The following is a 26603-nucleotide window of genomic DNA, read 5'->3' on the forward strand; positions in this document are numbered from 1 at the left end:
TCCCGGCTGTGACAGTGGCCAGTGCAAGATGGTCCAGAGGGAATGTACATAAGAGGGCAATTTTGAGTAATCCATCCCCTGTCATCCAGTACCAACTTGTGGCAGTTGGATGGTAGGGACAACTGGAGCATGGGGATGTGGGACCTATCCTCCAAGAACTTATCTAATTCTTTCTTTTAACCTAGTTATACTTTTGGCCTTCACAACATACCATGGCAACAAGTTAAACAGGTTGACCATGTGTTATGTGAAGAAGTACTGCCTTTTGTTTGTTTTAAATTTGCTGCCTATTAATTTAATACATTATACAGAGGCAGAAGACAAATGATGTAACTACTTACACAACGGACTAAAAACAACTAGCAAATGCACTATAGAGCAACCAGAAAGATTCCATATACTAAAAATCTTTGCTCCAACAGAAGTCAAAAGAGATTAGTCTTTATTATCAAAATATCTTTAAAATGAAATGCAAAAATTCACACAGAACAGACTCTTGCAAGTAATTCCCTATCTATTTCATGCACTCTTATTTCTTTCTGGTGCATTTGAAACCTTGCTGCAAAAAAAGAGTGAAAGCAAAACTTACAAAATTTTCCCATTTTTTCCAGACAAATTTTGTGGCTCCAATCTGATTAACAATCCAATCTCGATAACACTGCTGGTAGGGTGCACACTCATTGGGGTAAATGCGTAACAGTCCATTATCAAGACTAGTACAAAGGATCTTGAGTTTATACAACAATAGGGTTGTTGGACATGCTAAAACTGCCGCATAGATGAGAAAGCTGTTCTACTTCCACATACAATAGTGCTATAGCCCATAATTACCATCCCTGCAATCACTTCTACAAAATTATCTCCCAAAGTGATTTAACTGCTTTGAGAGCATTTATGAACATCGCCAAGAAATCCTGAAAACTGTTGGAAGAGAACTAGAATAATCACATAGCACAAGCACATTTGTCCATGGTTCACTTCTAAATAAGCCATTGCTTGTCTTCTAATTGACCTGGAAGTTTAAGAGCCACAGGAAGTAGTTATATAACTAAGACGAACCGAGCCAAACACCAACCAGACAAAACCCAGAATGCTGAATGGAGAAATTTCATCCCAGAACAATCCAATGTATAAATGGATTAATTATACATTGTGATTATGCAGACCACTATGCTCTTCCTTGCACTGAATGTCAGCAAAAAGTTATATCAAAATCAGAGTTTATAGAACAAAATAAGATCAAAAAGCTAGACTATAGGATTGTATCAAAGTTCTGAATATTTTTTATTCCACAAACAACAGACTGGATTTCTACATAGAATGCCTCCGCCGACATGCATGGGCTGAAATTGTGGAAAAGCAGCATCACTTGCCCCATAACCTCAGCCGTCCAGAACACAATGCCATCCACCGCTTCAGAAACAACTCTGACATCATAATCAAAAAGGCTGACAAAGGAGGTGCTGTCGTCATCATGAATAGGTCAGAATATGAACAAGAGGCTGCTAGGCAGCTCTCCCACACCACTTTCTACAAGCCATTACCCTCTGATCCCACTGAGGGTTACCAAAAGAAACTACACTATTTGCTCAAGAAACTCCCTGAAAAAGGACAAGAACAAATCCGCACAGACACACCCCTGGAACCCCGACCTGGGGTATTCTATCATGCTACCCAAGATCCATAAACCTGGAAATCCTGGACGCCCCATCATCTCAGGCATTGGCACCCTGACAGCAGGATTGTCTGGCTATGTAGACTCCATCCTCAGGTCCTACGCTACCAGCACTCCCAGTTATCTTTGAGACACCACTGACTTTCTGAGGAAACTACACTCCATCAGTGATCTTCCTGAAAACACCATCCTAGCCACTATGGATGTAGAAGCCCTCTGCACCAACATTCCACACAAAGATGGACTACAAGCCATCAGGAACAGTATCCCCGATAATGTCACGGTAAACCTGGTGGCTGAACTTTGTGACTTTGTCCTCACCCATAACTATTTCACATTTGTGGACAATGTATACCTTCAATTCAGTGGCGCTGCTATGGGTACCTGCATGGCCCCACAGTATGCCAACATTTTTATGGCTGACTTAGAACAATGCTTCCTCAGTTCTCGTCCCCTAATGCCCCTACTCTACTTGTGCTATATTGATGACATCTTCATAATCTGGACCCATGGAAAAGAAGCCCTTGAGGAATTCCACCATGATTTCAACAATTTCAATCCCACCATCAACCTCAGCCTGGAGCAGTCCACACAAGAGCTCCACTTCCTGGACACTACAGTGCTAATAAGCGATGGTCACATAAACACCACCCTATACCGGAAACCTACTGACCGCTATTCCTACCTACATGCCTCCATCTTTCACCCAGATCACACCACACAATCCATTGTCTACAGCCAAGCTCTACGATACAACCGCATTTGCTCCAACCCCTCAGACAGAGACAAACACCTACAAGATCTCTATCAGGCATTCTTACAACTACGATACCCACCTGCTCAAGTGAAGAAACAGATTGACAGAGCCAGAAGAGTACCCAGAAGTCACCTACTACAGGACAGGCCCAACAAAGAAAATAACAGAACTCCACTAGCCATCACCTTCAGCCCCCAACTAAAGCCTCTCCAAAGCATCATCAAGGATCTACAACCTATCCTGAAAGACGACCCATCACTCTCACAGATCTTGGGAGACAGGCCAGTCCTTGCTTACAGACAGCCCCCCAACCTGAAGCAAATGCTCACCAGCAACCACACACCATACAACAAAACCACTAACCCAGGAACCTATCCTTGCAACAAAGCCCGTTGCCAACTGTGTCCATATATCTATTCAGGGGACACCATCATAGGGCCTAATCACATCAGCCAAACTATCAAAGGCTCGTTCACCTGCACATCTACCAATGTGATAATGCCATCATGTGCCAGCAATGCCCCTCTGCCATGTACATTGGTCAAACTGGCCAGTCTCTATGTAAAAGAATGGACACAAATCAGATGTCAAGAATTTTAACATGCAAATACCAGTCGGAGAACACGTCAAGCTCTCTGGTCACTCGATTACAGACCTAAAAGTTGCAATTCTTCAACAAAAACACTTCAAAAACAGACTCCAACGAGAGACTGCTGAATTGGAATTAATTTGCAAACTGGATACAATTAACTTAGGCTTGAATAGAGACTGAGAGTGGATGGGTCATTACACAAAGTAAAACTATTTCCCCATGTTTATTTCCCCCCACCACCCCCCACTGTTCCTCACACGTTCTTGTCAACTGCTGGAAATGGCCCACCTTGATTATCACTATAAAAGGTTTATTTTATTTTCTCCCCCCCCCACTCTCCTGCTGGTAATAGCTCATCTTAAGTGATCACTCTCCTTACAGTGTGTATAATAACACCCACTGTTTCATGTTCTCTGTGTATATAAATCTCCCCACTGTATTTTCCACTGAATGCATCCGATGAAGTGAGCTGTAGCTCACGAAAGCTTATGCTCAAATAAATTGGTTAGTCTCTAAGGTGCCACAAGTACTCCTTTTCTTTTTGTGAATACAGACTAACACGGCTGCTACTCTGAAACAAAATATAATGTTATCTGATTAGTTAGTCATCAATTTTCTTAATATCTCTGTCAAGGTTCCTCCCCCACTCTGAACTCTAGGGTACAGATGTGGGGACCTGCATGAAAAACCTCCTAAGCTTATCTTTACCAGCTTAGGTCAAAACTTCCCCAAGGTACAAAATATTCCACCCGTTGTCCTTGGATTGGCCGCTACCACCACCAAACTAATACTGGTTACTGGGGAAGAGCTGTTTGGACGCGTCTTTCCCCCCCAAATACTTCCCAAAACCTTGCACCCCACTTTCTGGACAAGGTTTGGTAAAAAGCCTCACCAATTTGCCTAGGTGACTACAGACCCAGACCCTTGGATCTTAAGAACAATGAACAATCCTCCCAACACTTGCACCCCCCCTTTCCTGGGAAATGTTGGATAAAAAGCCTCACCAATTTGCATAGGTGACCACAGACCCAAACCCTTGGATCTGAGAACAATGAAAAAACATTCAGTTTTCTTACAAGAAGACTTTTAATAGAAAATAGAAGTAAATAGAAATAAAGAAATCCCCCCTGTAAAATCAGGATGGTAGATATCTTACAGGGTAATTAGATTCAAAAACATAGAGAACCCCTCTAGGCAAAACCTTAAGTTACAAAAAAGATACACAGACAGAAATAGTTATTCTATTCAGCACAATTCTTTTCTCAGCCATTTAAAGAAATCATAATCTAACACATACCTAGCTAGATTACTTACTAAAAGTTCTAAGACTCCATTCCTGGTCTATCCCCAGCAGAAACCAGCATATAGACAGACACACAGACCCTTTGTTTCTCTCCCTCCTCCCAGCTTTTGAAAGTATCTTGTCTCCTCATTGGTCATTTTGGTCAGGTGCCAGCGAGGTTACCTTTAGCTTCTTAACCCTTTACAGGTGAGAGGAGCTTTCCCCTGGCCAGGAAGGATTTCAAAGGGGTTTACCCTTCCCTTTATATTTATGACAATCTCATTTTGAAAGAATTCATTTTTCCTTTAGAAAATTCTCTAGTTATCCTTCTATTTGTACTGTATTGTGTATCTTTCTCTCAGGACAGATGGGCTGGGTGGACCTGCCCCCTGCATCTAGGGTCATAGATTCTAAGGCCAAAAGGGACCACTGTTATCATCTAGTCTGACCTCCTGTATAGCACAGGCCATGGAGCTTCTCCAAAATAATTCCTAGAGCAGATCTTTTAGAAAAGCGTCCAATCTTGATTTTAAAATGGTCAGTGATGAAGAATCCACTGTGACCCTTGGTAAATTGTTCCAATGGTTAATTCATCATCATCATCATGTCCCTCTTATGCCTCTGGCGCTTACGGTAGTGACGAAGCTCCTCCACTGCTGTCTGTTTCTGGCAAGTCTTTCAATGGTTCCCCAGCTGTGCCCCAGGCTTTTCAGCTCGGCTTCCACAGCTCTTCGCCATGTTGTTTTCGGGCAGCCTCGTTTTCACTTGCCTTCAGGTGTCCATCTTATTGCTACTCTGGTGATGGAATCAGTTTCCATCCAAAGCACATGACCGATCAATCTCCAACGCTTCCTGGCAGTGATGGTGCTCAGATCCTCTTGGGTGCACTGTGTCAATAGATATTGGTTTGAGATTGTTCTTGGCCAAAAAATATGGAGGATTTTTCTGAAGCAGGTTGTATGGAATGAAGACAGTTTGGACATGTTATACTTTCTTATGGGTAATTACCCTCAGTCAAAAATGTACACCTTATTTACAGGCTGAATTTGTCTAGCTTCAACTTCCACTTGCTGGATCATGTCATACCTTTCTCTGCCAGATGGACTTCTTCAGTTATAAAATTTGTTTTCCCTGGCTAAGTACTTATAGACTGCAGACAACTGACTGGGAGTCAGGGAGGGAAATGAGTGGGGAGGGACTGAGATTGGCCCAGCAGCTGGGGGAGGAGGAGAAACAGACCAGCTGAACAAGGAGACTGGGAGTAGGAACCATTGTTGGGAGAAGGGAAACAGACGTATCAAAAAGTCAGGGTGCAAGGGAAGAACTGGGACTAGCTGGACAGCGAGACAAGCAGCCAAACATATAACAGATGTTAGTTTCATTGCCTAAAGCACTACTGGATGTTGACCAGACACTATGGTGATGAGCATGGTATAAAACCACATAGGGAATAAAATAAACTGTGGAGGTGGAAGGAATAAGGGTGGCGTAGACAGACTGGACAAGATGCACGGGGAAGGGAAAGGGGAGACAATGGTGGGTGGGAGAAGGGGAGAGAAAAAGAAAAACATTAGATTGCAGGGCTAGGAGGACTAGGACTAGCTGAGCAAGGAGACTGGCGACAAGGAGCCTGTGGTGGTGGAAGAGATTGGGGCTCATGGCTTGTCTACCGGTTAAGTTGATGTAACCTATGTCACTCAGGAGTTGAAAAACCACCCCCCTAGTGGAGTATTGTCTTAAATCCGTGTTTATACCGTGCTATGTTGGTGGGAATCACTCTCTGCCGATATAGCTTCTGCCTCTCGTTGAGGTGGAGTAATTACGTCGATGGGAGAGTACTCTCCCGCAAACGTAGCACGTCTTCACCGACGCTCTGCATTGGTGCTACTGTAGCACAGTAGTGAAGACAATCCCTTAGACATGAAGCTCAGAGGGGGAGACTAGGACTGGCTGGGCAAGGAGACCGGAAGAGCCTGAAGAGTGCAGACTGGAATGGTGATAACAGTAACTCCCTTCCTTTGAACCATAATTTTCAATTCATGTGCACTGTGAGGAATGATCCCAATTTTTAAATTTTACATGCATTTATCAACCGAGAAACTAAATAGCCTGACTTCTAAATCAGTGGGAGTTCTAATATTTCATAGTCAAATTTTCATAAGAAAGTCACAAAATAAATTGTATGACTTTTCAGTTATGAAAGGAGTTATTTTAAATAGAAAAAATATAAAACCAGGTGAGTCATAGTTGTTACTAAAGTGTTTTCTGTTTTATTTTAATATATGAATTTTGCTTTTAATTACATCTCTTCCATTACAGATTGCTAAACCTCTTTACTTACAGTCACGCTACTCTACATTCACTGATGATATAGTGCTTTTGATACCTCTGGAATCTACTGAAGCTTTGTTGGTTTATTTATTGCCACAGGACATCCTAGTTAAGATGAAGAGTCAGTTTAAAATGCATGCCTACCCAATAGTGATTAAGAATTAATTAGCATTACTTAATGTTTGTACAGAGCTTTGCACTGCAAAGCAGTATATGAGCTCTATGTAGCATTTTGTTCTCTACCTATTCAACTAGCCTGGGGGAAACTGAATTTTATTTTAAAATCATTTCAACTGTCACTTATTTTAGTTGTTGCAGAGACCCTGCTTATTCCATACATATTTGGGGAAAAAGTTACTCAGGTTTGTTTTTCCCTTCAGTATTCCACTGTCTTGAAGCATGGGGAATAATGAGCGCTTCAGCAAGGCACAATGTCCTTGATGATATTTATTTTCAATCTATGATTTCTTCTTTAAGGCACTTCCAGGCTGATCTAACATAAATTGTCAGTGGGCTCACAACTCCAGTATGCATCTCTCAACTGGAAAAGGGTTGGTGTGACTTGAGGCTACACAGCAAACTGTGGTTTTCCTACAATCAGACTGCTCTGAATTCCATACAGTAGCAGAATATTGTGGATGCAAGACTTGTGTTCGGATTTAGCAGGTGCAATATCTCAGAAGTATACAATGGAAATATCTCCCCTAATTTTAAGATTAAGGTCCTTGGGGCCTGAATATTTATAATGTAAGGCTTTCCAAATGAGGGTGTTGCATCAATATGTGCCTTTTTTTTGCCTGTTTAACCATGTAAACATATTAGTACTACCCTTGCTCCTTCTCCTTAGGCTCGTGCTGTTCATTACAGTCCCTTGTTGTTCCATTTTGCTTCAGAGAAGGTTTTTCGCATGAGTGGGTAGGTGAGATTCTGTGGCCTGCATTGTGCAGGAGGTCGGACTAGATGATCATAATGGTCACTTCTGACCTTAGTATCTATGAATCTATGAAGCTTCACTGAGCTCTACACAGGTAGATCAGCACAAAACCCACATGGTCCACCAGCCTGAAGCTCAGTAACTAAGTTCTTCAGGTCAGGAACAGTGTTTCATGTGTCTGTGCAGAGCTCAGTGCAGTGAAGCTCCATTCCTCAATAGGTCCTTTGCAGACTACTTCAATACCAAATAATAATGGAATTTTCCTGGCTGTTTTTAATAAGTGTGCAACTATTTGCTAGAAAGCAGTAAAGTGCTCTATCCTGAAAAATGTGTTCAACCAATGAGGCTAGAGCTATTGCCTCATTTCATATGCATATTCACAATAGCCAATACAGCAAGGCAGAACTCCTTCAGAGCTCTGCCTCTTTCCAACACATATCTTTGTCATCAGCATTGCCACAAGTCACATTCCATGTCATTAATGGAAATGAATTTACTTTTTTAAAATAAATGTATGTATCTTTACAGTAGAACATCCAGATCCATTTATAAAAAGGAAATTTGCATTTAACTTGTATATGTGTGCATTAACAGTTCACATAGAAAGTTGGCAGATCACTAGTTATAACAAGCGTGTATGCACAAAATGCATTTTAAAACCATTGTAATTTGGCTACATGAAAACTGATGTTACCTGAACCCTGAAAGGCACATTTCTGACCTACATGCTATGTCCTTGACAAACTTTGTTTCTCTCTTGTCCCATTCACACAACTGAACTATTCAAAATAATGTCACACAAAAATGTGTGTCAAAAAAATGTCACACACAAGTACTCCTTTTCTTTTTGCGAATACAGACTAACACGGCTGTTACTCTGAAACCACACAAAAAAGTGTAATTACACAACCGTGTTTTCCTCCCCAAAATGAAAAAGAAATCACTTTACAGCTGAGAAGAAATATGCCAGTTTTCAGGGTGAGAGGCAGAAGATTGATAGAGTTCTAAGTATCTGAAAAGAATCCTCAAGAATGAAAACTTGCTCAACATTAACTACATGCTCCACCTATAAATATTTATCAATATATAAAATCAAAACCCAATATAATATAAAGAGAATTATTTAACAATCTATTTCACCAGCAAGATTTATATTTTGGTTGAATGTTTTATTCTCCACTATCCACTTTGAAGTGTCATAGTACAGAAATTCTTTCTGATCTTTGAGAGTTCAGACAAAGTATTTCCTACTCTTAAGTGACTTTGCCCAGCACCGGTACTTGCTCTTCACATCATCAACCCAAAGTATGGGTTAAGAGCGACAAAGAAAAGTGTTTTCCTGCAAGTAAAGTTGCCTATAGCCGTAACCACTGATAAGCTGCTAGAATTAGCACTCATAGAAGTTTCAATCACAGACTTATGATCTGAAAATATAATCATGAAAAGTAAAAGTAAAATTATTTCTAACAGTTAAAACTATTATTGTTTTGACAAACTAGAAGGAAACTTCTCTTAATGTACTAGGTTGAAAAAACACGAGTTAAAGTCTATTTTCACTTTTCAGCCAGGTTCACTTTAAATTCAGTTGACTAAATATAATGAACATGGATCTTTCTTTCAGCAGAAGAGATTTTATTTGAGAGATTTGGGAAAACATTTTTAGTCAGATGTTAATGTTCCTTAAGAAAGATAGGTTTAAGTTTTTAAGAGAAGAAATGTTAATTTGCTTTAATCCATATAGTATATAGACTGTCAGTTATGAACAATTCAAACAGACAGGCAGGGATTTATGCTGAAACCCACTATTAACTAAAACATCCAGTTAGACAATATATTTTATCCTTGGCTACAAAGTTATCAGGTATATGTCACCTCTATATCATAAATATAAGTATTAATTAATGTTGTAACATAGAGTCTACAGGCCTCAGCTTTTTAAGGTATTTAGCTTAGCCAAATGAGACCCCAGGCCTAAGGAAAGATTTGACAAAAGCAACTACCCAATAAGTGACCCTAGAATGATTGTAAGCTGTCACAAGAGAGCAATGATCTTATATCACAAGATGTCATGAGACAGAATGCTGCATTAAGTGTTTTATACTGCTGGTATTTAGGAGCTATGTTCTGTAATGTACCAGTTAAAGCCAGTTAAGAGTATTTGGGGGATTTTTGCAGACATAGGGTATTATAATATGCTAACCATGTCTTTATGGTGGTTGAATAAAGTAAATGTTAATAAATGTAAGGGGAACTAACAAGTTAGCCTATAAAAAGTGGGGCACCCTAAATTTAGTTGAGTGTGGAAGTGTAGATAAGGAAAAAGGGGTTGAAACCTTCATAAAGATGTATGGACCCCAGTGGGCATCAGTGTACCATTATAAAAGCTGTATCTCATCCTGTGTGCTTTGGAACACCCCAGGTGACACCCACTGGTCACAATTAGGACCATGAAGATGACGAGGAGGATGACTGACACTCTGGGGTTCCCCCCATTTTCACAGAATCATAGACTCACCGGACTGGAAGGGACCTTGAGAGTTCATCTAGTCCAATCCCCTGCACTAAGTATTTTCTAGTATTGTCTAGCCTGCTCTTAAAAACCTCCAATGATGGAGATTTCACAACCTCCCTGTGAAATTTATTCCAGTGCTTAACCACCCTGACAGTTAGGAAGTTTTGCCTAATGTCCAACCTAAACCGCCCTTGCCACAATTTAAGCCCATGCTTCTTGTCCTATCCTCAGAGGTTCAGGAGAATAATTTTTCTCCCTCCTCCTTGTAACAACCTTTTATGTACTGTGACAAAGCTCCTCCTCTGTCTTGGTGGGTCCTGCACTTATTGGCGGATTTGCTTGCCTCAGAGATTCACGGCAGCCCTCCGTTTGGCCACTTTTGCTAGTGGCTCAAACATGCCATTCACTCAGCTAACCTCATCACTGGTCAGCATGGGGAAAAGGAAGGAGAACAATCCCCACAGTCTCCGCTGGTCCACCCAGTGGGTCGGGGAACAGACCAGGGACCTTCCCCTCTGGTGGGACCCACAGTCCAGGTCAACTCCTCCTGTATCCAATAAGGAGTTGGGGGGATCCCGGGCCCACCCTCTACTCCAGGTTCCAGTCCAGGGCCCTGTGGATCACAGCTGTCTACAGTATTTCGTGTAACACCTGTGTGACAGCTACAACTCCCTGGGTTACTTCCCCATGGCCTCCTCTCAACACCTTCTGTATCCTCACCACAGGACCTTCCTTCTGATGCCAGATAGCATTTGTACTCCTCAGTCCTCCAGCAGCATGCCCTCCCACTCTCAGCTCCTTGCACGCCCCTCACTGACTAAAGTGAAGTCCTTTTTAAACCAGGTGCCCTGATTAGCCAGCCTTAATTGATTCTAGCAGCTTCTTGATTGGCTCCAGGTATCCTAATTAGCCTGTCTGCCTTAATTGGTTCCAGCAAGTTCCTGATTGTTCTGGAACTGCCCGTTACCTTACCCAGGGAAAAGGGATCTGCTTAACCTTAATATATCTGCCTTCTATCACTCTCCTGTAGCCCTCTGACCCGACCCTGTCACAGTACTTGAAAACTGTTACCATGTTCCCTCTCAGTCTTCTCTTCTCCATACTAAACAAGCCCATTTTTTTCAATCTTCCCTCATAGGTCATGTTTTCTCGACCTTTTAATAATGTTTGTTGCTCTTCTCTGGACTTTCTCCTATATGTCCACATCTTTCCTGAAATATGGTGCCCAGAACTGGACACAATATTCCAGTTGAGGCCAAATCAGCGCGGAGTACAGCAGAAGAATTACTTCTCATGTCTTGTTTACAACACTCCAGCTAATACATCCCAGAATGATGTTTGCTTCTTTTTCTTTTCTTTTTTTTTTGCAACAGTATAAACTGCTGACTCATTTTTAGATTGTGATCCACTATGACGCCCAGATCCCTTTCTGCAGTACTCCTTCCTAGGCAGGCATTTCCCATTGTGTATATATGGAACTGATTGTTCCTTCCTAAGTGGAGTACTTTGCATTTGTATTGAATTTCATCCTGTTTACTTCAGACCATTTCTCCAGTTTGTCCAGATCATTTTAAATTTTAATCCTGTCCTCCAAAGCACTTGCAACTCCTCCCCACTAGGTATCATCCGCAAACTTTATAAGTGAATAAGTGCCATTATCTACACCGTTGATGAAGATATTGAACAGAACAGTACCCAGAACTGATCCCTGCAGGGCCCCCCTTGATATGCCCTTCCAGCTTGACTGTGAACCACTGATAACTACTCTCTGGGAATGGTTTTCCAATCAGCTATGTACCCATCTTATAGTAGCTCCATTTAAGTTGTATTTCCCTAGTTTGTTTATGAAAAGGTCATGCGAGACAGTATCAAAAGTCTTACTAAAGTCAAGATATACCACACCTACCACTTTCCCCCTATCCACAAAGCTTGTTACCCTGTCAAAGAAAGCTATTAGGTCGGTTTGACATGATTTGTTCTTGACAAATCCATGCTCACTGTTACTCATCACTTTATTATCGTCTAGGTGTTTGGAAATTGATTGCTTAATTATTGTTCCATTATCTTCCCAGGTACTGAAATTTTGTTTCTCCTTGGTGCAGGATTTTATGTTTATTACTGCAAAATCTCCTCATATTGCCCACAGCTCTGACTACTCTAACTTTCTTTAGGTCACTTGTCTACAGTCCCAATATACAAAAGTATTTAGGCTCCTGATTTCCATTGAAATCAGCCAGTCATACAAGCATAGAGAGGCTCTTTTGTGGATTTTAATTGGTTTGGGAGGAGGGAGAGTGTCATCAAAAAGCCACTGAAATCCAGAGATAGTGTCAGAACTCGAAGATTGACAAACTCTTTAGTATGGTGATAGAAGCAAATTTGCAAGTCATCAGTATATTATGTACATGATTTGAGATTCAGGCCCCAGTCCTGCAAACACAGGCATGCTTAACTCTTGTGGGACTATTCACATGCTTTAAATTAAGCATATGAATACATTTTGGCAGGATTGGAGCCTAAAGTTGTACTAAAAAAAGACAAAACACTCAAAAGGCAACAAGCCACATTTTTATTTAAATTGGTTTGTCTTCAGTAAGGTTGTACATGTGTAATTGAAAGCAGAAATTGGTCCATGGTATTTAGTATCATGTTGTTAAAGGATATTTGCAATGCTTGCTTTTCATTTTTCCTCTTTTGATAGATAAAGGGAGAAAATTGCAAAAAACAGATTCATTCCAAACACTATCAAACTTAACTTTATAATTGTTGTGACGTTATCGATAAACTATAACCATGTAGATCATTGTTGCTACCACTGTTATATAATTGCAACAAATCTTGTACAAAGGTCAAGGAAGGTGTCTATGGAAAGGTTATGCTTTGCTGAATATAATTATGTGATTTGTATACACGTATCATTTTTGTATTTGAAGTTATGAGTATTGGCTCTATACCTGTATTTCTAAATGTTTGCTCCTGGGGTAATGCCCACAAGGTAATTAGCCAGAACCTTTTGGAGGAACTATTCAAATTGAGCGGCCCATCAAAAGAACATTTAACTCACAATGGAAGGCGCCCACCTACCCTGAATGGACTTTCCTGTGAACACGCTATTTGAAGTATAGGTAATGGTTTCTACTATGACTAAGCGGCATCAGGCATGGACACATGACTTGCCCTTGCGACTCCAAACACCATCTTGTTGCTGTAGTTTTCCACAGTGAGAACAATGGGTTTCCCTCCACATGGGAGAAGCTATAAAAGGCACTGGAAACATCTCCATTTTGCCTCTTTCCTGCTCAAACTCTGGACAATGGATTTATACTAAAGGGCGCATTCTAGCCAAGGAATCGAGGACCTTCCAATGATTTGGAAGCAACCAGAGACTTAACTTAAGCCAGCAGTTTATTCCATCACTGCTACAAGCCTGATCCAAGAACTTTTCAATTATTATATGTATTTGACTCCTATAACCAATTTTAACTCTCACTCTTCTTACTTTCTTTCTTTCTTTCTTTTTATAAATAAACCTTTAGATGTGAGATACTAAAGAATTGGCAACAGCGTGATTTTTGGGTAAGATCTAAATTGGAAATTGACTTGAGTGTGTTGCTGGTCCTTTGGGATCAGAAGAACCCTTTATTTGATTAAATTGGTTTTAAAGAACCACTCATCTCTAAGTCTAGTGTTTTTGTTGGTGATATAAGAACTGGAATGCTTAAGAAAACTGCTGTCTGACTTCACCAGTGTGGTGAAACAGAAGTTTACTTTTGTTGCTGGTTTGGTGTATCTCATGGGAGAATAACTTCCAGTTTTGGGGTATATCTGCCCTATTTCTCAGCAGTTTGTCCTGAATTTGGTATTCTCAGTTGTGACCCATGGAGACCCGGTGACTATTGTTTATAATTAAACTCTTTTACTGCTTTGACCATTTCTAGTCCCATATTCGAAAGAATCTGTCTTATTTCAGCATTTACCTATTCAAGACAAAACAAGCTACATGGCATAACAAGTACCTATTTTAATATATTTATTTGTGATTTTTTTTAATATTTGGAAAATATGTTGATATGACACAGCAGTGTGTTGAAATCTTTTAGGATATCAATCAACAATTTACTGAAAAACATACTTCATTGGATAAGATTTCTATATAACGTACAGTGGAAGGGCCAATAAGGGCCAAATTCTGCTTTCAGTTACACAGTTACAACCTCCACTGAGGGAATTTCACCAGTGTAACTGAGACCAGAATTTGGCCTAAGTTATTTTATTCTGCAGACTGATGGAAAGTATTTCTGTGGAAATGAAATAAATGTTTTCCCAAAACAGGTCTATTCTGGCTTTGTCCTAAGTTGCACCATGAACAAAAGCAGAAATATTAGGAGTCTAGGGGGGGAAAGGGTCCATTTCAAAATATCATGCAACTTGCTTGAATTTCTGGATCCTGACTACCAACATACAATTTTTTTGAAAGCTAAATGACAGTGTCCTTGAAGTATCACTGACGTTGACTCCAGCTGATACAGTTTTTGGTTATTAACATACCTTGCTATACGTCTAGAATGAGCCCACCAATAATTAGAACTGAATACTCTAATTTTTAAAATTAAATCAAGCCTCTGGGAAAGAACCAAGGAAATAGATGGCTAAAGGCCTTTCAAGCAATTAACAAGCACTGTACTGTAAGGTTAAAAATTAAATGGTGCAAACTAGGTTAAGAGTTTCTTCTCTTAAAAATGTCATGTTGATAGAAAGGTAGGGCTCTTGCACTTACGGGTGAAAGCACAAGAAGACAGGACATTGCTTGAGAAATTCATACTTCAGAAAACTAAGTGAATTTTCACTATTGTTTGTACATTTATATTTTTCTCATAAAAATAATGCTTTGGATTTATATCATGCCTTCCATCTGAGACTCTGAAAATAACTTTACAAACATTAATTAAGCCTCACAATATTCAATATTCCTCTTAGGTAAGTAGGTATTATTTCTGAGCGTCTTGAGACACCTAGCTGTCTCACACTGGACACTCAAAACAGAGACATTCAAAATTTAGAGGTCATTTTAGTTTGCCAAAGTAAGTTATGGGTGAAGCTGGGAATAAACCCAACAACTTTGGTTCTCAGTTCTGCAGTCTAACCACTATGTCATGCATTCACCAACCAATACACTAGCTTCAAATTCCTCCAACTGGGTCACTCCAGAAATACCTTTATAAAATGACAAACAAGGATAGAGCTCTACTGAAGTGGATGCCAATGCTGCCTAGTATAATTGGCCAACAAAAAGGTTGCAAAATACAGTGATTGGCGGCTCATCAGAACAATGTAACCTGTATCTTCTGGTCCAACTCCAAATATCATGCTGATCTCACAACATGTAAGTTTCAAAAGAAAATAAAATCAAGAACTTTATATCATTGTAGTCCAAACAAATCAGCAAATAGTACAGGAAGCAAAGGTGAAAAATTACCATGATACAATTAATCATCATTCATAACATTGTAAAGACTCAAAAATGCCCAAGAAGCACCATGTTCTAGAGGCACAAGTGAACACAGTACACAGACATATATTTGTTTAGAATGTGCAGAGACTGGCTGAATACTAAAAGATGAACATTTCTTATGAAGAACAAGAACTGATGTGCACTTTCCTTGGGTGCTACAGAATTTATGGGAAAATTCTAAGTTAAACTGAAAGTAGATTGAAAAAATGAGAGTTTGGATTTTTTTTTTTTGCTAAGTGTATTGAGTTCTTTTTCCCACTGTGACTAGATATATTGCTGCATCTAAATTAACTTTCTTAGAATTTGTTTGTAAATTAGAAATACTGACCTGCCTGTAAAAAGAAGAGAGAAAAGATGCTATAGAAAATTGCATATTTTAATTCTGAGCTGCAACGTAATGGATGTATTATTACACGAGAGTACAACACCACTCTAGTGAAATACTGGAAATGCGCTTAGGCTGAGACCATGCACTTTAATTCTACACTATCTTCACCATAAGGCTAACATATCAGTAAAATGAAATGATTTCTTTAAATAAATGAAGGCACAGTCCTTCCCAGAGTATTAGGGTGTACAGAGGATGTGGGCCTGCTGCAGTAACCTTAGAAAGGGAAGCATGTTTTCACTTGCATATCTGATCAGCTCTGCTTGATAATGGTGAGAGGACTGAGGGCAAGAAACCATGTCCCCCATCCACTTGGGATACTATAGATGCACCTAAATGTTAACAAAAATATTTGTAACTGGTATTTAGATATCTAAAATAAATATTGATGACTAACTTTAGTTAGTCAAGTTGGATAATTGAGCATTAAACAAACAAGTCATATAGTGACTGCCATCAGTGAGACATTATACAAATTAAAATATAGAAATCAGAGATGGAAAACACCTATTGTGTCATCTAGTCCATCCCTCCTCCATGAAGACAAAGTTTTAGACCCTACATTACACTTCCTATTACTTTGTCCAGTCTACTCTGAAATGTCTGAAATGATGGAACATCTGCTACTTCAGCTGGGAAACTATTTCAAAGCTTAGTAGACCTTATTGCCAGGAAGTATTCCCTGATATTGATGAAATGCTTCAGTGAACTGAGTTAAGGCTGCAATTTTGTCATGTCAGCTGTTTGCTAATGTAGTATGCGCTCAGTGAAAAATTCAAAAGTTGTGGGAATATAGTAAGCAAAAGGCCAAAAGTCAATGAAATTTTTTATACTCAAACTATCCTATATTTCTCCATTTTCATGCACACAAAAGGAAGAGTTCATGTTCTGTAAAAGTTTTGTTCATAAGAATGGCTGTACTAGTGTTGAGAGGGGGAAATTGAACCTGTGTTGCCCACATCCCCTGTGAGTGCTCTAACTATTGGGCTAAAACATATAACCAAGTGAGTAGCACCACCACCTTCCATGGCCAGATTTAAATGGGATCCAATCCAATAGGCAGCCGATGAGCATGCATACAGGATCAGGCCCCATACACGATTTAAGTGGCTGAATACTTATCTTCCCTGGGTTTGTGAATTGTTCTAGGACTTAGGAGGGTGATAGGCATCCAAATGCCTAGAGGGAGGCAACAATGCACATGCTCAGAGTCAGAAACATAGAGGTACCTAGGACATTTTTACTCTGAAAACTTAGGCATCAAGTAAGTGTGAGTGCCTACAGGGTTTGGCAGGAGTTCTGTGGATCGCAGTGGAGCCCAAACTGGGATTAGGGCACTTTTGTGGATCCGGGTAGATGCAATATAAATAAATACCACCATTGTATAATATTAGTTGCATTTAAGCTTTGAATCCGGCACACTCCATTTCCAGTCACTAAACCCTGAAGTTTTCTGCTGAACTTTTAGAACTGTCTTCATTTTTTTTTCTTTTTCAGGTATTATAAAAGGAGGAGGATTTGCACTCCTAACATAGAAGATTTCAGCACAGGGATTCTGACAATTAAAACTGTCAAGAGTTGAATGGCATTTTTGTAAAGCAAAATATCCACCCTTCTAAATCTTAAGGTTTTCTCTTTTGTTTCCTAATTCACTTTTGTATGTACTGTATACTGGCTGATATTATAGAATATATGCACAACTGCATAGATTCTATGAAGATGTGAGCTGATCTGTGAGTCTGTCATGTATAAAAGAAAGATTTCATAGGGCTTGACCCTGAGACCCTAACACAAATGAGCAGTCCCAATGAAGCTAATAGGACTACTGATGTGTCTAAGTGTTGCAGGATTGAGTAATTAGGGGGCAAGCACCCGATTGAAAATCAGACATATAAAATATCCCTAATAGAGGAAGTGGATAATGAATAAGTCACACTACTTCAAGGTTAACCATTAAATACATTAATCAGCATGTGATCAAATGAGTAAAACATATACAAAAACAAGTGATTCATTCAGAGTAACTCAAATATCTCTTTATTTGTGATATATTTCACAGCATGCTTGATAGATTAAGGGCCCAATACTGCAACTCTCTTTTACATGGGTAGTCCTTACACATGTGAGCAAGCCCATTGATTTCAATGGATCTGAGCACACTCTACATCCCACAGGAGACACTCAGCATTTTATACCCCGTAACAAAAACAACTGTATGAGTTACAACAGTGTGTTTATCACAGTCAAAAGGAAATCTTATCCAGGGTTACAGATTCAGTAATCACTGCTAGATTGTGAAGAGATAAATGGAGGCATTCTACAGAGTTTCTGACATGTATTTAGTACAGAGCTTACATAATGGTTTGCTAATTAGACATTAAACCCCAGAAGATGGAGTTGTTCTCTTGCAAGAGACTACTGGAAACAAATGATCCCTTTACAGGGAAACTACGTAATACTTATGGAACTTCTTTCCCCAAAAGCATACACATATGATAGAGAACACAGTCTTCTATGCAGCACAGACAAGCTAATGCTTCCAGAAAACATGGTGCTAAACACAGCAACAATTTTAGCAACTGAATCAAATTACTGAGTTTTTACAGATCATGCAATGAGCTTTCCACACTACTGTTCATACCATTAAAAAAAAAAAAAAAGGTCAGGGAAGGGAATGAAGGAATTTAAAAGCCATGACATCCACACAACAAAATATTGTACAGTAGGTAATCTTACACAAAAGCCCACAGTGTATTTTAAGGGGAATTTTATCAATATTTGATCTAAAGCAAAAAAGAATGTTTCAAGTAAATTTCATGCACTGAAAATTTTCAGCAGCAGGGGAAAACAACACAAACATACAAGAATCCATGTCAGAAATTGCCCACATTTGACATAGTTAACACAATATTCTTATGTTTTTATAATTTACATTTGATGCCCAACTTTCTTTTCTACAGAGACATTTAAAAAGCATCTATGCCTTTTGTATTGGTGATGGAATTAGTTAATAATAATTTTACTATTTTAGGAGCTATATTACTCAGTGTCTTTCCAGTCTGATGCTGTCAAATATTTACTTTTTATAATATTATCTTGATAGTGAAATGCAAATGTGAAGAGGCACTTAAAGTAGGAGAAGAATGAAAGAAAATGATTTTATATACCATATTAAAATGCTAGTATAACAGGCATTCATAGTGCAATTATGGGTCCAAGATACCCTTAGGCCTTGTCTATACACAAGAGTTGTAGAGTTAAAGTGGTGCAACCATCCTAATGGAGATGCAGTTATATTGGTATGAAGGTCTATATATTGGTATATCTATTTTCTGTTTAGGAAGGGAAATAAGCTATACCTGTATATGGTCCCTTTTTTACATGTATAACTGCATTCACACTAAGTCAGTTGCACCAGTATACCTATTCCAATAAAAATCACACCTCTAACTGAAGCAATCATACGGGTACAAAAACTATGTATCAACCTGGCCTTAAAACCACCACTAGGACTTAAAAAAAGAAGCTGTGGAACTAATCTGTATGAATGATTACATGTAATTTTTGACATAATAAAGTACATTTATCTCCCACTCACCCCATTTATTTATTTATTTGTTTTATTTATTTGCAAAATACAACTAGTTCAAGCACATACCAGACCCAGTACTGCCATGGGTGAAGCACTATCTGCTCTCATTGGAAAAAAAATTGAAAAGATTCAGTCCTTATTGTGTGTTAGAATTCCTTCAGTATAAGTGTTATCTACTTCAGTGCTGCTCAAAGTGGTGGTCCGCGGACTGCTGCCGGTCCGCAAGCCATCAGCTGCCGGTCTGCGCGCACGTTGGGGAAAAAAAATGCCGGTCCCCCACATCAGATAGCTTGAGAAGTACTGATCTACTTCATCTGAGACTATCAGCATAAAATGTTTCACTTGTAAGGCAGAAATCTATTTCATTCATAAACTAATATCACATAAAATATTATTTTACTGTATATATCATTTAAGAGTCCAATTCTGCAACTACGTACTCCTGAATAACTTTAATCACAGGAGTAGTCCTCTTGATTTTAATGGAAATACTCACATGAGTAAAGTTACTCATGTTCTACATTTGTCCAAAATTCAAGACTGTGCCACCATTACTCACTCTAGTTTGAACTGTGAGCCTGGCTGCCCACCCATGCAGGGAAACAAGGGGGCATAATGAACCTCCTTAATTGCCTGTGCATGATATGCACATCACCAGACCCTGCGTAGGCTGCTACATTCCCTTCCTAGGCAGGAAGGGTGTGGGTGGACAAGTGGGGAATAGGTGGAGCTTGACTCCCCGCTCTCCTCTCCCCATCCACCTGCCAGTGCAGCTGAGCTAGCATGGAAAGGGGGAAAAAATTATTCCAAGAAAAGAGCTAATACAATTTACTTCCCCCAGGGAACAAGGAGAAAGCAGGGATTGAAGCGTGACTCTGAGAGTCACAATTTAGTGACTGCTCTGCTCCTCTCATAGCTGTGCTGACCTTTACTTGGGCTTGAATGCAAGGTTCGAGTACATCCCATTGAATGATACATCACACTGCAAATAGTCCTTTTGGAACCAAGGATTTAATAAGAATCTCTCACTTCTTTTGAAAAATGTACTATTTAACCTACTTCTTTCTTTAACAGAACAGTGCAACTATTTGATTTAAACAGGTGTATCCCTTTCTATGACATTCACTCACTATTCTATGTATATGAAGAGATTGATGAATTGCTTACTTACACTATCAACCCTTTTAAGCACATTTATTATTTCAGAAAGTACTACTATAATTGTGATTAATAAATTTTACAAAGGCAGCCAACCAATTCTTACTATGTAGTAAAACTACTAATTCTTCACGAGAATTGATTTTTAATATAAATACAGTTCTCCCTAAATGTTTATTGTTGTACCTTTTGGAAATATATTTTATGTTAATTGTGTATTTTTATGTTTTATAGCCAATCAAAATATGTTGACATTAACATTCTAATTGAATACTGCATTTACTGTTTTAACTATAAAAAGTCATTGCACTCTAATTTTATTTTATTTTATTTCTGGAAAAATATGTGTGCAGTTAAAGTACATAATATACTTAAATAATAAGCAAATTTTGTATAGTATTTGAAAAAATAGAAATAAATAAGTGATTTCTGAGTTCCTTTGAAGCATGAGCTCCAATATATTCCTGGCATAGTACAACAATGTAGCACTATGTGAAACAAAATAAGCTTTTTCTGATTTGGGCAAGGTCATTTTCCCCTACTGTGAGGATACTACGGAACCTTTCTAGCTTTATATTACCTGACAGACCTCATGAATTTGGAAATGCTTCCAAACCAACTATTAATGGATTAAAATGAAACGGTCATCGATTCTTAACATTGCCTGCTTCTTCAGCATCTTTTGTGCCCTTTCTTCGGCATTTAAAGGACTAAGAACGGCACAATTATATTTTCTGCGGTATACATGGACATTGACATACTTCATATTCCAGGAAACACAAGGGCAGAGATTCCAAGGTTATACTTAGCATTGGCCCGAGATTTTCAGAAACCATATCATTCAGCACCACGGCTAGCTCCCACTTAGGGACCGGGTAGAAATTCTACGTGTTTTCCTTCTCCCTAGTACACAACGTTATAGCTCAAGGTGGGAGCGCTCGCTAGATGACTTTCAAGCTCCAGGTAAATTAAATAGGAACAAACCTCTTTCTGTGCAAAAAAACAAAAAAAAAATCATTAAGAAAACCTCCATTCCCCCTCAGTCCACCTAGTTCAAGTCCATGCATTTTAGTCACATGACTATATAACCTTTAAATATTTCTGAAGAGCTCACGCCGTGCGTTCAGCATCAAATTGCAAAGCTGGAACAGCGAGTTCTCGCTCTAAAATAACAGGACAAGGGATGTCTGTCTCAAGCGTTTGCAACCTTCACACAATGAAGCGACTGGCAAAAAGTACCCTCCAGCTTGGCTGTTTTCGGACCAACTCTCGTCTTGAGCTTTTCCTCTCTGCCTTGCCTGTTTCCTCCTTCTCCCCGTGAAGCTGCATTACATAGATTTGGGACCGGAAGAGACAACCCCCCTCACCCCCAAAGTTTGAATCACAGACTCGTAGCCAAGGTCGCCGGGCGTTTGCTGGAAGCACTCTCTTCCCCCCCCCCCCCCCGAAACCCCCTCCCGGACTCGGAACCCAGCGCTGGGTTTCAGGTCCTGCCCTTGCACAGCCTGGTGGGGCTTTCGTTGCTGGCCATGGCACTGGGTTCATAAGGCGTCTGAAGAAGACAAGAGATGCCCCGAGGCGTGCGCGTGGTGGGCACGCACCCAGAGTCACACTCCACACACGGGACCACGCCGCCTGCCCGCAGGCAGCTCCTTCCCACCGCCCCCGAACGCCTTTCCGCCCAGAGACAATCCCCAGCGCACGGCCATGAGACACGCTGCAGCGTGCACACAATGGGGGGCTGGCAGCGTGCCCGGGGGCGCAAAGCTACAAACGGCGGCGCTCTGCACGACTGGCTGCACTTTATTTGCCAAAGTTTGTCCAGCGCGCTGCCTGGAGGGGTGGGGGTCCCTTTCTTTTTCAGGGGGGAGCAGCCACGCTGAAGCGGAGGGGTGGGGGTCCCTGCGTGCAGAAGGCACCTGTGAGCCGCCGCCGGCCCTCGCCCCGGGGCAGCTCTCCCCTGGGGGGGGGGGAGCGTGGGGGGGCACTCACCTGAAGTCGCTGTAGGGGTGTATGATCCAGAACCCCGCAGTTTTAACCCTTTCCTGCTCCTTCTCCACCGCCTTCTGGCTGCCGAACATGCGGAGGGAGAATTTGTTGACCCCGGGCTGCAGCATGGAAGTGAACTGGCGCTGCATGAAGCCGTACTGCCGCCCGGAGCCCTCGGCCTCCTCCAAGCCCACCCCGGGCTCCTCGCCGCCGCCGCTGCCGCCGTCCACTTTGAAGCATACCGAGTTGCCGTGCTCCTTCCCGCCGCCCGGGCTGCCCAGCGCCTTCTCCGCCGGCTTCGCCTGCAAGGCGTTGGCGCTGCCGCTGCCATCGTCCCGGCTGCCGGGCGAGGAGCTCGGCTTGCCCGCCTCCATGCTGCGGGGGGACGCTCTCCAGCCTGGCCCGGGCTCCTGCGGCACTGGGAGTCCGGGGCAGCGCAGCCAGCGGGCCGGCCGCCTTCCTCCCTGCAGCCGCCGCCGGTGCCCTTCAGCAGCTCAGCCCCTCTGCTGCTCCTGGCATTGCGAGCCCAGCCGGCACTGACACGCCGGGGACAGAGGGAGGGAAGCCGCGGCGCCCGCACCGCTCCCTTCGCCTGCCCTCTGCTGGCGGCAACGCCGCACCGCGCTCTGCCCGGCCGCCCGCTTCCCTGCGCCTGACATTGAGCGCCCCGGAGTCCTTGAGGGGCTCGGGAGCTGGGAAGGGGGAGGAGGGAGCGGAAGGGCGTGTGTGGGAGACAGGGGAGGGCGAGAGAGAGACTGTGTGTGCGCGCCTCGCTCCGTGTGTCTATCTTTAACTGCACGTGCGTCCCTCTGGAAGCAGGTGTGTGGGATTGCCTGTGTCCACGCGACTGGGAGCCACAGACTCAAAAGCAGGTTGTGTTGCGCCTGGTGTAGGCAGCAGAGCTCTCTGTGTGTGCACCGAAAGCACCGGCGCGTGCCCCTGCGCCTGTGTTGCCCATGAGCCTGTTTCTGCGGTCACGGTGTAGGGCCACGGTGTGCCTTTCGTCTGGGGTTGTCACTCTGTGCCTGTGTGTGGGAGAGAGAGAGAGAGACTGCACTTGTGTACATGTGTACGTGCACACCTGTGCAAACAATTTGGCAAGAGAAAGACTCAGAAAGAGTGGTGATTTTTAATCCTGTGTCTGAAATATGTGGGAGGCCTGGTATTAAAATGATCACATATGATCAAAGACTTTCTTGTTAAAAAAAAAAAAAAAAAGAGGGAAAAAACTATGCCAACCCCTGGGGGAAAGGAAAGAGACAGCGGGCAGGGTGTTGCACCCTATAGCAACCTACCACCAGAGCAGAAATGGACATTAATGATAAATGGACACAGAAGATGAAACCCCAGATACAGTGGGAAGCCCTGTCCTGAGCAGATTGTACTTACCTGACAGATCCCTGAGGATTATGTTTCCTGTAAACTTTGACAACACTTGTCAATAAACCATTATTGACCTGGCCTCTGTGTGACTTTATGTGTGTGAGAAATAGCAAGAGATATATTCTAATCTAAATTACAAATTTCATTCCAAAGAAACACCACTCACATTAATGGAGTTACTCTGGTTTTACATTGCTGAAAATAAGATCAGAGTCTGTCCCTGTGTCTTTGCATATCTATGTTCTGCTGTGTGCATGAGATTCTTAGTCATTTTTATTTTTTTCACTCACAAAATAACTCGAACAGCGACACAAAATCTCACAAACATGTATCTCTCATTAGGTGTTTATGTAACTGTCTCTTATTATAACAGTGTGTATGTGTTATTGTATGTTGCGCTGTGACTGACAGTATGTTTTGTGTGAGAGACTATATTCTGTGTGTGTGTGTGTGCGCGTGTGCGTGCATTTTTATATGTGAGACTAAATGTATATTTGTGAGCAAGGCTTTTTCTCTGGATAATATTGAAAATGTGTATTATTGTGTGCCTGCATGATTATGTGTTTCTGTGAATAAATGTGCTATTTTTGTGTGAAATTCTATGTGTCTGTATGACTACACATTTTATTGCATATGTGAAACTGTAGGGATATGCAAATAGGTAAAACCTGTATGTGTGTATATGTCTACAGGTGGGTTCTTTGTATGGGTAATAGGGTATGCTAGCTCTTTAAGGGTTGGCAGAGGGCCAGCACATTCCTATTAGTATTTTCTCCCCAGAATAGAAAGAGTCTAGGGCTTGTAGTTCAGAGGAACTCTGGGCACTGTAGGCAGAGCAAGGCCGGCTGGGAGGGGAAAGCAAGAGAGCTAGCGACTGAGAGCAGGAGGTGTTTGCAGATCTCCCTCCACCAAAAAGCTTTGGAAGAAGCCCAGTGCTGGTAAAATAACTCTGTGTGCGCCCTGGGTGAAAGGTGTAAGGTTTAGATGCTGCCTTGAAGAATGAAAATTTTAGACATCTCTTTAAACTAAAAGGGAAGGAGTTTACTCTGGTTTGGTGAGCACAGGACAGAGACTGCCAACCATGGAAAGGCAGCTGAAGCAATGGCCAAGGGTGATATCAGAGAAGTAATTACTAACCTCTGCTACAGAGTGTAAAAGTTGTGTCAATATCTAACATGGATATAACTGTGTATGTGTGACTATATAATGGAAATGTGTGATAGCTTAAAATGGAACATAAGTACTTCTACTTTAAAAAAAAAGAGTCCAATCAGTGTAAACATCATATTTGCTTAGTTTTTCAGACCATTTAAATTCTCCATGTAGGGTTGTTTTGTTTATACGTTTGTAATAGAATGCCTCTGAATTCAGCTTCAGGGTGAAAGTTTTCCTCAAGCGTCCTATTCTCTGTTTCTGACCTATATCTTCTCTTAAAGTCTGGTTACTCAAAGCTTGCTAGAGAAGTAAATTAGATTGGTGTGAATCTTGTCCAAGGGACAGCTATTAGATTATGAGAGGTTTTTTATGTTGGATTTAAGGGCGCTTTTAGCCAGTCATGTTATGACTGAGGGTTCATGCACTGTGCACACAAACTTGATTGGGGGCAAGGCACACACAGAGTTTATTGATGATCAGGTGTGGGGTGAGATACATCTAAGACTAACTGACAGGAGCTGAGCACACAAGCATGACTGATGGAGGAGGGAGGAGTGTGTGCACTGGATGATTAGTTGATGGGGACCAGCTGCACATTAAACCTCCTCAGTCAGGAGCTAGGCTTTTCTGTCAGACTTCATTCTGCAACAGAGAAAGGTCCATGCATAGCTGCAGTTAGATAAAATATTCTTCTGATGTACTTCTGCTCCCCCAGAGGCTCCAATGCCCACCTCCAATTAATTATTAAAAACGTAGGAAATTAATGCAAAAGCTGTGTTGTGAACCAGTTAGGGTCGTTACTCACACACCATGCCTAATGTAAATCCACAAAAGCAAGGAAATGAAAAGCTAAGTCCTTCTTCAGACACAAACACACACTTTACCATTATCACACCTACCATATGTCAGACCACATGTTGCAAACCTGACTTTGCCTCTATAAGGATATTTGCCTTTCACCACATACTTTAAGTGTCTTTCTGAAAACAACCCTTTACCAAACTACCCTCACCCAACAAGACCAACTGTTATATCAGACAACCACAGTTGCTAATTTTAGGGGGAAATATAATGTTGTAAAGGGGTGTGTACAAAAGAGTAAACAGGGGCAGGGTAAACAGCAGTTGTGATAATGCTAAAGTGTGTGCCTGTGGAAGGAGTAGAGGGTATGTATAGATAAGTGCCTTAGCTTTTCAAGCTTTGCTTTTTGTGGGTTTGTGTCAGGCATGTTGTATGTGTGTGTGTGTGTGTAGCAACACTTCCTGCTTCGCATCAAAGTTTTATTTTGCGTGTGTGTATTAATATGGGGGGATATATGTATATATAATGCTTGCATGTCTGTG

General features: G+C 41.2%; 1 protein-coding gene across 1 annotated transcript in view; it reads right to left on the reverse strand.

Annotated features, from left to right (window-relative positions):
- HCN1 (hyperpolarization activated cyclic nucleotide gated potassium channel 1) overlaps positions 1-23096 on the reverse strand; it is a 330402-nt gene extending 307306 nt beyond the window's left edge. The window contains exon 1 of the mRNA XM_077816267.1: positions 22726-23096. Within this exon, the coding sequence (XP_077672393.1) occupies positions 22726-23096 (371 nt within the window). The remainder of the gene's footprint in view (positions 1-22725) is intronic.
- Between the last annotated feature and the right edge of the window lie 3507 nt (positions 23097-26603).

The sequence above is a fragment of the Eretmochelys imbricata genome, chromosome 5, assembly GCF_965152235.1.
Source record: "Eretmochelys imbricata isolate rEreImb1 chromosome 5, rEreImb1.hap1, whole genome shotgun sequence".
In the NCBI taxonomy this organism is placed as follows: Eukaryota; Metazoa; Chordata; order Testudines; family Cheloniidae; genus Eretmochelys; species Eretmochelys imbricata.